At 43.7% G+C, this 13,308-nt stretch overlaps 1 protein-coding gene across 1 annotated transcript in view; it reads right to left on the bottom strand.

The window, feature by feature from the left end:
• LOC116353617 (serine/threonine-protein kinase D2-like) overlaps nt 1–13,308 on the bottom strand; it is a 36,506-nt gene that overhangs the window by 1,914 nt on the left and 21,284 nt on the right. Inside the window, exons 2-3 of the mRNA XM_031790476.1 lie at nt 1,728–1,866; nt 618–749 (exon numbers count right to left, since the gene is read on the bottom strand). Coding sequence (XP_031646336.1) covers nt 618–749; nt 1,728–1,866 — 271 coding nt within the window. The remainder of the gene's footprint in view (nt 1–617; nt 750–1,727; nt 1,867–13,308) is intronic.

Raw genomic sequence — 13,308 nt, 5'->3', positions numbered from 1 at the left:
AGAAAGAGAGAGAGAGAAAGAGAGAGAGAAAGAGAGAGAGAAAGAGAGAGAGAGAGAAAGAGAGAGAGAAAGAGAGAGAGAAAGTGAAGAGAGAAAGAGAAGAGAGAAAGAGAGAGAAAAAGAGAGAGAAAGCGAGAGAGAGAGAAAGAAAGAGAGAAAGAGAAAGAGAGAAAGAGAAAGAGAGAAAGAGAGAAAGAGAGAAAGAGAGAAAGAGAGAAAGAGAGAAAGAGAGAAAGAGAAGAGAGAAAGATAAGAGAGAAAGAGAGAGAGAGAAAGAGAGAGAGAGAAAGAGAGAGAGAGAGAGAGAGAAAGAGAGCGAGAGAGAAAGAGAGAGAAAGAGAGAGAGAGAGAAAGCGTGATAGAGAGAAAGGAAGGGGGAGGAGATGGGGAGATGAGCTCACACACAAAGGGGAAATGACTTTGCTGATAGCTACCGTATTTGCGAAGAATACTGAGATGTGGTTTTCCCACCTAGCTATCTTGAGATGAATGCTCACAGTTAGTAAGTCGCTTAATGTAAATATAAATCCATAACCTTCGTCAGACAAAGTTCTTATCGGGGCAAGCAGAACAGGCCCCCCTCCTCCTCCCCTCCTCTCACACACTCTCTCTCATACCGTCACATTTGAGGCCCTGTCTGACCAGTCCAAACAGCATCTCTCCACAGTGGTCGCAGAAGGCCGGGGCACGGTACGAGTGGACGTTCAGGGCATGAGGCCGGATCTGGAAGTCCTCGAAGGTGGCCGCAGCTGCAGACGGACAACACAACAGAGAACACAACAGTGAGTCTGGGCATCAACCTGGGTATCAACCTGTCAAACACATTAGCAATGATATACTGTCTGTGAATATGTTTTGTACTTCAGCCTTTTGGAGTGGAGACCACATGTTTCATATGAGGCAACATTACAGAATGTCACCTTTCATTTGAGGGTATTTTCATACATATTTGTTTTTTTCCGGATAGAAATGAAAGCGCGGTTTGTATCTAGTCCCCATTTGCAGCAGTCGTCAGTATTTGGACAAATGCACTTATAGTGTAGTCAAACACATCAAAAGTAGTCAAAAGTGTCATATTTGGTCCTATATTCCCTGCACACAATGATTACATGAAGCGTGTGACTCTGCAAGTGGATGCATTTACAGTTTGTTTTGGTTGTGTTTCCAATTATGCTTGGCCCAAATCCATAATGCTGGAGTACAGAGGCAAATTGTCCAAACACATATGGTGTTGAGTGCATGGTGTTATGCATGTTCCCTGTGGCTCTACTTAGCGTTCCATAAGGATACAAGGGATAGGAACAGAGAGGGTTCGGAGGAATAAGAGGCCGAGGGGATCAGAGAGAAAAAAAGAGGAGGGGAGCAGGAAGACGAGGATGGGTGGATGAAAGGATGAGTAAGGGAGGAGGGGACGGGCGGATGAAAGGATGAGTAAGGGAGAAGGGGATGGGTGGATGAGTAAGGGAGAAGGGGACGGGCGGATGAAAGGATGAGTAAGGGAGGAGGGGACGGGCGGATGAAAGGATGAGTAAGGGGAGAAGAGGGACGGGCGGGTGAGTAAGGGAGGAGGGGACGGGCGGATGAAAGGATGAGTAAGGGAGAAGGGGACGGGCGGATGAAAGGATGAGTAAGGGAGAAGGGGACGGGCGGATGAAAGGATGAGTAAGGGGAGAAGAGGGACGGGCGGATGAAAAGAGAGCAGAAGTGGATGAGAGACTGCTACCCACCGGAGAGCACCACCTCCACCAGGTCTCCCTCCTGGATGTCCTGGGGAGCCTTGACCAGCTGCAGGATGTTGTTGGTGCCTGTGTCATGTTTAAATAGCAGGATCTTGTCATAGATGCCATAGAAGCCACACTCTGGGAACTACAACAGACAGACAGAAAGAATAGATTAATACCTCATTCATATCTTCTTCTTTTTGTTGTATCATTTCACCATCTCTAAAAACCAAGGTAATCTTGGAGACACTGATGTACCGTCTTGACGCATATGAGAGTGAGAGACATATCATGTGTAGTCTACGGAATTGCTATATGGCGTCACACCCAAGTTGTTAAATAAATGCTTTTTTTGCATAGTGATAGGCTGCAGGTGTGCCCCCCAGTGGAAAACTCTATTCAGTGAAGTGTTAAGGATGGCACAAAGGGAATGGGGGGGTGGGGGGGGGGGCACGCACATACACAGGCAGGCAAACATGCACATACACACCTGGCAACTTGGTGGTGAGTTAGGGGGAAGGGGGGTAATTAACCGTTTCCTGTTGTGTGTGTGTGTGGCTCTCACACACACTCACTATTCTGAGAAAACCATGCTGGTCACATGGCAAACACATACACACATACAGTGGGCTCCAAAATAATTGACACCCTTGATAAGGATGAGTAATAATGACTATATTAAATAAATAATAAAAATATTGTGCTATATCGTATGACTACTGTTTTCAAATGACTTTGTGCCCAATAGAATTTAATGGTGAATAATGTACTGTGTCATTTTGGAGTCACTTTTAGTGTAAATAAGAATAGAATATGTTTCTATACACTTTACATTCATGTGGATACTACAATAATTACGGAAAAATCCTGAATGAATCGTGAACAATGATGAGTGAGAAAGTTTCAGGAGGGTCAAAGACCATATCTCTAGGACACGCTAACCTCTCGTGTCATTTGTAACGCGCAGAGGTTAGCGTGTCTTAGGGCTATGTCAATCATTTCAGACCTCACTGTGTATAATCCTAAATCCTATTTCAGATATCAAGCGGTTCAAATGTACTGACAGAGAGTTTTCGAAAAAGATTCATTCTAAACGGTGCAAAATGAAGGTATCTCAATGAGCAGCTGTCAAATCAAATTCAAAGCTGACTGGGGGTCAGTGTTAAGATAACCCTTCCCCGAGCCACAGAACTGAGAAGCAACAATCAAATCCAATGTTATTTGTCACATGCTTCGTAAACAACCGGTGTAGACTAACAGTTGAAATGCTTCCTTTGTCCAGAGATAAATATAAAATAAATCAAATGTATAGAAATAGTGACACGAGGAATAAATACACAGGCAATAACAAATAAAAATGAACATGCTATAATATAGAGAGTACCAGGACTGAGTCGTTGTGCAGGGGTACGAGGTCATTGTGGTAGCTATGTACTGCTATGTACTGTACATATAGCTAGGGGTAAAGTGACGAGGCAACAGGATAGATAATAGCCAACCCCATATCATACGGGGATGGGCAGGGGTGCTCTGTATGGAACAGAGAGAACACATCGAAAAAGCCACAGGGGTAACACTATACCCCTGTCTCTCTCACACACACAACATCCAAAGGTGCCCTGGCAGTTATGAATGAGTCAGTCAATGCCATCTAAGCGAGGCTAGTGGTTTGTATGGACAGCCCTGTGCTCCTGAATAGTTTGTATAGTCTGGTTTAGGTCAGCAGCACTATACATGTTACAGGGCGCGGGTCAACAGGGCTGGGACATGACCACTTCATCCAGCACCACAAGAATCCCCAGGGTGATGTATAAAACAGCTGGCACGCACAGTATATGGGCCTATGAAATAGGATTGCTTGATGGCGGCATAAAATGCAGCATGCTGCTAATGTTAGTAAGTGTATCTGGGTCATCGGGAACAGCGAGGTGGTGACCTCTCCCATATGGGGCGTGGCACAGGTACGTTCAACTTGTTTGCTAGGCCTGTCAAAGGGAAAGCGTTACTCGTTTACTAGGAGAGAAGGCCTGCGTGCTGGAACATACACACTGGAGCCGGTCAAGAGAAAGCGGCCCCGACCTCTCGCTCGCCCCCTACCACCTCACCCGGAAGGCCCTCCCGTTTGTCGACATCCAGACTGGCGAGAAGAATATCAAATAAACCCATCAACTTCTGAAAGCAATCGGGACTCGAATGATGCAATTCCATATTCCACATGATGAAACGAGCATGAATTTCAAAAGAACAATTCTCCCAGGCGTTTTAAAATATACCGTGTTGACCTCGGTAACAATTCAACCGTTTCACTTGGGAGGCGTTTCGTGTCTTACGTGTCACGCCGCGACAACCAGCGACAAACAAATGCACGTGGTATATAATCACGCACGCCTCTCCATTATTTGCGTAAACTCATCGCAGCCTAGCCCCTACTGTACACCCTCGATCAATTTCACTCCCTCCGTCTTGGGGCATTTGTCGTGCAAATGGAGGGCTGGAGAGAGTGGGGAAGGGACTGGTTTGGTATTCAGCATCTGTCTCTCTCCTTCTCTGTTCTACCCCCATCTCTCTACCCCCCCCCCCCCCCCCCGGTTGTTCCCATGGTTCCACCCTGCAGCCCATCTGGCCAGACCCTACACACTAACAGGAAGAGGGAAGCGGAAGGGGGAGAAGATAGGGAAGTTGTTTCTTCTTCCCGTTATCAAAGACCAGAATTAGCTACTTTTGTTTGGGGAGGGGGGGAGGGGGAGGGGGAGGGGGGGGGGGGGCAAAATGTTGACTGCGGTTGCAAAATAGTTGGAAAGAGATTCTCGACGTGCCGATTCCATGCCACATGGTTTACGAACTGATACGCAAAACGACATTTGATTCAGAACTGAAGTTGTTTGTTTTTTTCAATTTAAATGATTATATACATTTCTTGCCTCAAACAGACGTTATGTATATGGGGCACACAACGATCTGAGCTCTGCAGATTTAGGCTAGGAAGAGACAGAATTATTAGATCACTTATTCTGGTATTGCCCCTACAGTATGTAGCTTGTTTCTGGTCACAGGTTCAGGAATGGCTGAAAAATCACATTTAGTTCAAATTAACCCAATAAATAGCACTGTTGGGAGATTTGGAAAGCCATAGTCAACCAATCAACAGTAATATAAGTATATACATTAGCAGTCAAAAGTTTGGACACACCTACTCATTCAAGGGGGGATTTCTTTATTTTCTACATTGTAGAATAACAGGGAAGACATCGAAACTATGAAATGACACATATGGAATTATGGAGTGACGATAAAAAACAAATCAGAATATATTTTATGTTTGAGATTCATCAAAGTAGCCACCCTTTGCCTTGATGACAGATTACTTCATTCATGCAATGATTATTTATTTATTTTTACTAATAATGCTATATGTAAAATGTCTATATATAACAACAAAAGAACAAGCTGTAAAAACAACACTACACACTCCCTGCCTGTACACACTCCCACAGTCTCTCTGTTTACGTCTCTGCTGCTCACCAAACACACCCACTTTCTTTCTCCCAGTGGGGAATCAACAACATCACATCTGAGGGAGGCCAAGAGCTTTGCTTGACTCCCTGCCAAACAACACAACCCTGTTAGCCCACCACACCCAGCTGGGTCATGCTACTATGCTGCCTGAACAGGAGTCAACAACACACACAGTGAGACCCACTCCAGACCAGGCCTGTCCCAATACCCAGAACCACAAAGGAACCCCCCCAGCCCTGTTGACCCTGCTCCCACACTAACCTTCCAACTCTGTTCGTCAACATCACACCCAAACCTGCTATAGGGCCAGACCAGAACGCTGTCACCACAGACCTACTCAAGGTTATAATGTCCATCTTCCCAAACCACAGTGGTGGGCCCTAATCACAACACACTGTCACATTATCCCAGTATGCCACACACACTGCCATGTTGCTGCTGCAGACGCGACTCCGCAACCACTGCCTTCCCACCCGACGACAGGCCCCAGTCGATCCACGCGAAGCGCCCCTGCTAGACGTCATAGGCCAATTGCCGCGCTTCTACTGAGGCAAACATAGGCAGCTTCCAATGCTCTCAACACTGCTTCCTCCTCACACTGTGGCGCTGCTAGCCTCCTGGCCTCGATGCGGACGATAATAACATCCTTAGCCTGGCTGCCAGCGTCTTTAGCCAATTTGGGTTGGGCCAAACTTAACCTAGGCAACAATGTAGTATTGTTGAATGCATTAACAGTCTGACACCTCGGCTAGATGACATAACCACACCTCCCTTTTCATTGGCCTGGCTCTTCTACTTTTAAGTGGAGCGACTTGTGGTGTGGGTAACAAGACATCCTCTCTTTCCCAGTATCTGGGTTAGCATAGCGCATGGGCGGCATAGTGTACTAGGCTTCTAAGCAGTCTATTTCTAAATGCATGTAGACTGTGTGAGTATTTATTTGCACAGGCGCGTTTTTGCAGTATGTTTTCAGACAATGGGAGCGGGTGCAATCATATCTTGTTGGCAGATTGAGTTAGTTCGTTTGCCTGGAGACAAGGCTGTGTCTCTAGCCAGCGTCTTTGTGTTGCCAAGGATCAGGTTTCCCGCCTGCTCCCTCCTCGGGCCAATGCCTTCATTATGACTGACTGATCAATTATGGAGGCCCTCCTCTCCGCCCATTCCCACTCTCTATCCTGCCATATTCCTCCGTTGTTTTTCCTCCCCCTTCCTACTTTCTCCTGCCCTACTCTCTCTCTCTCGCTCTCTCTCGACTCCTCTTTCCTGGTTCCTCCACTCTCTCAATTCTGCCTCCTCTCTCACTCTCCTCCCTGCTCTTTCCATCCCCATCATCCACTGCTTCAGAATAAGTTAGGAAGAGGAAGAGTTGCCCAGCCCAAGGTAAAACCCGTCAGGTCAGCAGGGCTTTAAAAATCTATCCAACCACTCATTCTAACCCCAGTCAATCTCGACGAAGTACCTCAGGTTGTCGCTAATAAGCAGTGATGCCATTGCCACGTTTGTCACCTCCAGCCGTCTGACCCCTTCCTGCCCCGTCGTTCAGAAGTCCAACAAACATGGCGAGAAATGTGTCCACCAGCGAGGTGGGTTCATTCCCTCTCTTAGCAGATGAAGTCATGTTGCTGTTGGCTGTGACTGAGGGGAGGGAGTTCTGTTCTGGATTGGCTAGTGGTTGGAGGAGCTCTGCTGCTGCTGGGTTTGATGTTAGATGATCAAATTCTCCAGGATTTCTGTCGGTGGGCTATTCATTCTAGCCTGGGTACTAGTTTGTTTCTGCTCTTTTGCCAACGCCATATGGATTGTCATGCTTGACAATGAGTACGCAAAAAGCACAAACAGATCTCGAACAAGGGAAGGGCTTACCAAGAAAAACTTCCAAAAGGACTAATTTGAGGTAGAAAGGAGTTAGAGCACTCGACAACAAAAAGCTGAGATCTATTAAAGTGAGATCAAATATATCAATTGTACAGGATCTATTCTCTCTCATTCTATTCTCACTGACTGGACTATGTTTTGAGTCACACAAAGAGTAGAAGGGAGAGAGATGACCCTATAGCAGTCCCTATAGCAGCCAGCCCTCATCAGAAAATGTCCTACAGACTGCACACTGTCCCTTTCTCCAAGTGTCCACCATGTTGACACTGTCAATAACAACTAAACTCAGCAACAACAAAAAAAGAAACGGCCCTTTTTCAGGACCCTGTCTTCCAAAGATAATTCGTAAAAATCCCAATAACTTCACAGATCTTCATTGTAAAGGTTTTAACCTTTCTAGCGCAGGCATTCCGCTAGCGGAACCCCTCGACAACATTCTGCTGAAAAGGCATTGGGCAAAATTCTAAAATATTTTTTTTAAATATGGAACTTTCACACATTAAGTCCAATACATCAAATGAAAGATAAACTTCTTGTTAATCTACCCATCGTGTCCGATTTCAAAAAGGCTTTACAGCAAAAGCACAACATATGATTATGTTAGGTCAGAGCCAAGTCACAAAAACACACAGCCGTTTTTCCAGCCAAAGATAGGAGCCACAAAAAGCTGAAATATAGATAAAATTAATCACTAAGCTTTGATGATCTTCATCAGATGACACTCATAGGACATCATGTTACACAATACAGGTATGTTCTGTTCGATAATGTGCATATTTATATCCAAAAATCTCAGTTTACATTGGCGCGTTACGTGCAGTAATGTTTTGATTTTTAAAAATCCAGTGATTTTGCAGATAGCCACATAAAATCACAGAAATACTCATAATAAACATTGAGAAAAGATAGTGTTATTCACAGTATTAAAGATAGACTCTCCTTAATGCAACCGCTATGTCAGATTTTAAAAAAACTAAGGAAAAAGCATAATCTAGTACGGCGCTGTTGGAGGAAATTATAGTTGAAATGATTAATTATGTATACATTTAAATTAGAACCATTTAATTTAATACTATTATGTTATGGTATGAAATGTATGAGTTCTTGGTTAAACTAGGACTGAAAATGTAGGTAAAACAAATTAATTGTCTGTACCTTGCAGGTTTAAGGGAGAGGGATGTTATATATTTTCTGACAGATAAGAATGATCTTTGATGTTCCATTAGTGGAGGAGAAACTGTCTTTTAGACAGATTGGAATGTTTGTTTTATGAGGGGAGTAGAAGAAGATCTCCAGACCTAAAGACACTGCGCTATTGTGTGGATCGGAAAGAGTGTGAGAAACTGAGGACGTCATTTTATGTTCTCTCTTTAAAATGTAATGTTGTTTGTATTTTGGGTGAGTACTCTCTTGAATTAAACGCTGTTACCTGACTTTTAAGACTGGTCTCGATCTATTTCATGCAAAATGATAAATTTACAACTTATTATGAAATAGATAGAGTGTGAATTTGGTTTTGGCTACAAAACATATAGGAATTTAGAATTCCTCTAACAGGCGCTCAGAGCCCAATCCAGCCAAAAAAATACCCGCCATGTTGGAGTCAACAGAAGTTAGAAATAACATTATAAATATTCACTTACCTTTGATGATCTTCATCAGAATACACTCCCAGGAATCCCAGTTCGACAATAAATGACTGATTTGTTCCATAAAGTTCCATAAAGTCCATAATTTATGTCCAAATAGCCACTTGTTGTTAGCGTGTTCAGCCCAGTAATCCATCTTCATGAGGCGCGAGCACTACATCCAGAAAAAAATTGAAAAGTTCCGTTACAGGTCGTAGAAACATGTCAAACGATGTATGGAATCAATCTTTAGGATGTTTTTAACATAAAACTTCAATAATGTTCCAACCGGAGAATTCCATTGCCTGTAGAAAAGCACTGGAACGAGAGCTAACTCTGTTGGGACCGCGCGTCACGAGCCTGAGACACTCTGCCAGACCCTTGACTCATTCAGCTCCCATTCCCCCCTCCTTTATAGCAGAAGCCTGAAACAAGTTTCTAAAGACGGTTGACATCTAGTGGAAGCCTTAGGAAGTGCAACTTCACCCCATAAAAACGGTGTATTCGGTAGACCAAGCTTTGAAAAACTACAAACCTCATATTTCCCACTTCCTGGTTGGATTTTTCTCAGGTTTTCCACTGCCATATGAGTTCTGTTATACTCATAGACATCATTCAAACCGTTTTAGAAACCCAAGAGTGTTTCCTATCCAATACTACTAATAATATGCATATATTAGCATCTGGGGCTGAGTAGGAGGCAGTTTACTCTGGGCATGCATTTCATCCAAAAGTGAAAATGCTGCCCCCTATCCCAAACAGACTGTTTCCCATGCTTGTTCAATGAACCATAAACAATTAAGGAACATGCACCTGTGGAACGGTCGTTAAGACACTAACAGCTTACAGACGGCAATTAAGGTCACAGTTATGAAAACTTAGGACACTAAAGAGGCCTTTCTACTGACTCTGAAAAAACACAAAAAGAAGAATGCCCAGGGTCCCAGCTCATCTGCGTGAATGTGCCTTAGGCATGCTGCAAGGAGGCATGAGGACTGCAGATGTGGCCAGGGAAATAAATTGCTATGTCTGTACAGTGAGATGCCTAAGACAGCGCTACAGGAGACAGGGCGGACAGCTGATCGTCCGCGCAGTGGCAGACCACATGTAACAACACCTGCACGGGATCAGTACACCCGAACATCACACCTGCGGGACAGGTACAGGATGGCAACAACAACTGCCCGAGTTACACCAGGAACGCACAATACCTCCATCAGTGCTCAGACTGTCCGCAATAGGCTGAGAGAGGCTGGACTGAGGGCTTGTAGGCCTGTTGTAAGGCAGGTTCTCACCAGACATCACCGGTAACAACTTTGCCTATGGGCACAAACCCACCGTCGCTGGACCAGACAGGACTGACAAAGTCTTCACTGACAAGTCGCGGTTTTGTCTCACCAGGGGTGACGGTCAGATTTGCGTTTATCGTCGAAGGAATGAGCGTTACACCGAGGCCTGTACTCTGGAGTGGGATCGATTTGGAGGTCGAGGGTACGTCATGGTCTGGGGCAGTGTGTCACGACATCATTGGACTGAGCTTGTTGTCATTGCAGGCAATCTCAACACTGTGCATTACAGGGAAGACATCCTCCTCCCTCATGTGGTACCCTTCCTGCAGGCTCATCCTGACAGGACCCTCCAGCATGACAAAGCCGCCAGCCATACTGCTTTTTCTGTGCGTGATTTCCGACAAGACAGGAATGTCAGTGTTCTGCCCTGGCCAACGAAGAGCCCGGATCTCAATCTCATTGAGCACATCTGGGACCTGGTAGATCGGAGGGTGAAGGTCAATCCCCCCAGAAATGTCCGGGAACTTGCAGGTGCCTTGGTGGAAGAGTGGGGTAACATCTCACAGCAAGAACTGGCAAATCTGGTGCAGTCCATGAGGAGGAGATGCACTGCAGTACTTAATGCAGCTGGTGGCAACACCAGCTACTGACTGTTACTTTTGATTCTGACCCCCCACCCCTTTGTTCAGGGACACATTATTCAATTTCTGAGAGGTCACATGTCTGTGGAACTTGTTCAGTTTATGTCTCAGTTGTTGAATCTTGTTATGTTCATGTAAACATGTTAAGTTTACTGAAAATAAACACAGTTGACAGTGAGAGGACGTTTCTTTTTTTGCTGAGTTTAGAATCTTTATCTTGGGCAGATTGTCCAAACTGAAGTAATTGAAATAAACACACATCGAAAATATAAAAACTTCAGCACTCAAAACAAACATAGTGAAGTCAAGGGTACACACACACACACACACACACACACACACACACACACACAATACAAACAAATGAATAGGCTTGGTGTCATGGAGAAGTCTCTTTGATTTTGAAATGGGAGCTCAGAGAACAATATATTCTATTCAGACCAAATGACGTCATGCTTCATAAGCAGCCCTTTCCACATCGCTGCTCTCGATCAGTTTGTTTGTTTATTTGCTTCCTTGCTTCTTTTAACAGTGCTATCACCTGACCTCGTGGTCATCTGTTGTGATCATCCAGGCTGTATTCAGTAGCCTCTGGCAGAGAGCTCCTTGTCCTGATTCTGGCCCAGCTTCTCCTGACATATTTTCTCTCCATCTCTTTCTCTTTCTCTCTTGAGGCTAAGGGTTTGATTAGATTCAATCCGTGTGATCGCTCGATTGAAATGAAAAGGTAATTTCCGATTGAGCAGAGTGTGCTGTTTTTACAGTGAATGCAAACTCCGCTAATGTGGAAACATTTACATTTAAATGTAAAATTGAGCTACAACGTGCCAAGGATTTAATCAAACCCTAAATCGTTTGACTTTCGCTCCTGTCTTGGATTGACCAGACATATCACTGCCATGTGATCATGTGGTAGAATAGGATATGATGAAAATGTGTTGGAAAACAACAGGGAAATGAGGCGTGTATTTACTATAGTGTTTCTGTTTTATTATCTTTGACATAGAAGTGGAGGCTTTCTCCTTGAGGAAACCTACTGGAGAAATGTTAAAAGGGCACATTTTCCAGAGCTTCTTCTCTTTTCTATAACCTATAGGGAACACAGTATGTTGTCTATACTTGGCATGTACTGTAAGGTTTCTCTCATATGGGTGGCAATAAATCGGGAAATGGGGGAGGGGGATGCACAGGGTATACTCAAATTAAATACTGTAGTGTTTACTACAGTTTTTTTTTTAAGTGTAGCGTTTTTGCGGACATTACTGTAGTATTTACTACAGTGTTTTTATGGATACTATTTTAGCATTTTTTATAGTATTCTACAATATACTACAACATTCTTTAGTAAGTAGTACACAATTGAGGGATACTACAGTATGTAGTATAGTATTCTACAGTATACTACAGAATTCTATAGAAAGTACTGTAGTATTCTATAGTATTTTTTCATGTGGGTTCACTCAGTAAAACACAAAGCCGTAACAGGAAACAACAACATGATGCGAGGCAAAACCACAACTCCCCGACATTATTAAAGAGGTGCCCTGAGAGGGAATAGACGTGAGGTTTTTTATGGTGACCTCTCCTAGGAAAAACTCTCATTTAGAGCATTCATAGCATTCTACAGTGCTTACACCATGGCCTCACAGCAACAGAAAGGACTGTGTTTATGACCTCACAGAAAGAGCAACTTTGTCTATGACATCACAGACAGAGAGAAAGCAAGAGAGAGGGACTGTCTTTGGCATGGTTCCCCAACTGGTGACCCGCGGGCTGAATTTAGCTCGCAGGTGGTTTTATGTGGGCCCCCAAGTTTTCTTAGCAAATTATTTGTATTATTATTTTTTACAGATTTTTCTTTTTTGGACATAAAACACTTAAAAACACCAGGAAATCAGATTCAAGTGGTTTTCATTTTGGAAATCTTATTTTATTTTATAAAAAACAATTAATCAATCATAATCACTAGTTATAACTACGCATGGTTGATGATATTACTAGTTTATCTAGCGTGTCCTGCGTTGCATATAATCGATGCAACGCTGGGAGATGATTTAACAAAAGCGCATTTGCGAAAAAAGCACAATCGTTAGACGACTGTACCTAACCATAAACACCCATGCCTTTCTTAAAAACAATACACAGAAGTATATATTTTTAAACCTGCATATTTAGCTAAAAGAAATCCAGGTTAGCAGGCAATATTAACCAGGTGAAATTGTGTCACTTCTCTTGCGTTCATTGCACGCAGAGTCCGGGTATATGCAACAGTTTGGGCAGGCTAGCTCATTGCGAACTAATTTGCCAGATTTTTACATAATTATGACATACATTGAAGGTTGTGCAATGTAACAAGAATATTTAGACTTAGGGATGCCACCCGTTAGATAAAATACCGAACGGTTCCGTATTTCACTGAAATAATAAACGTTTTGTTTTCGAAAATGATAGTTTCCGGGTTCGACCATATTAATGACCAAAGGCTCGTATTTCTGTGTGTTATGTTATAATTAAGTCTATGATTTGATAGAGCAGTCTGACAGAGATGGTAGGCAGCAGCAGGCTCGTAAGCATTCATTCAAACAGACTTTCGTGCGTTTTACCAGCAGCTCTTCGCAAGCACAGCGCTGTTTATGAC

The sequence above is a fragment of the Oncorhynchus kisutch genome, linkage group LG15, assembly GCF_002021735.2.
Source record: "Oncorhynchus kisutch isolate 150728-3 linkage group LG15, Okis_V2, whole genome shotgun sequence".
In the NCBI taxonomy this organism is placed as follows: Eukaryota; Metazoa; Chordata; class Actinopteri; order Salmoniformes; family Salmonidae; genus Oncorhynchus; species Oncorhynchus kisutch.
Note: the sequence above shows the minus strand (reverse complement) of the source record. Positions and strands in the feature narration are given on the sequence as shown.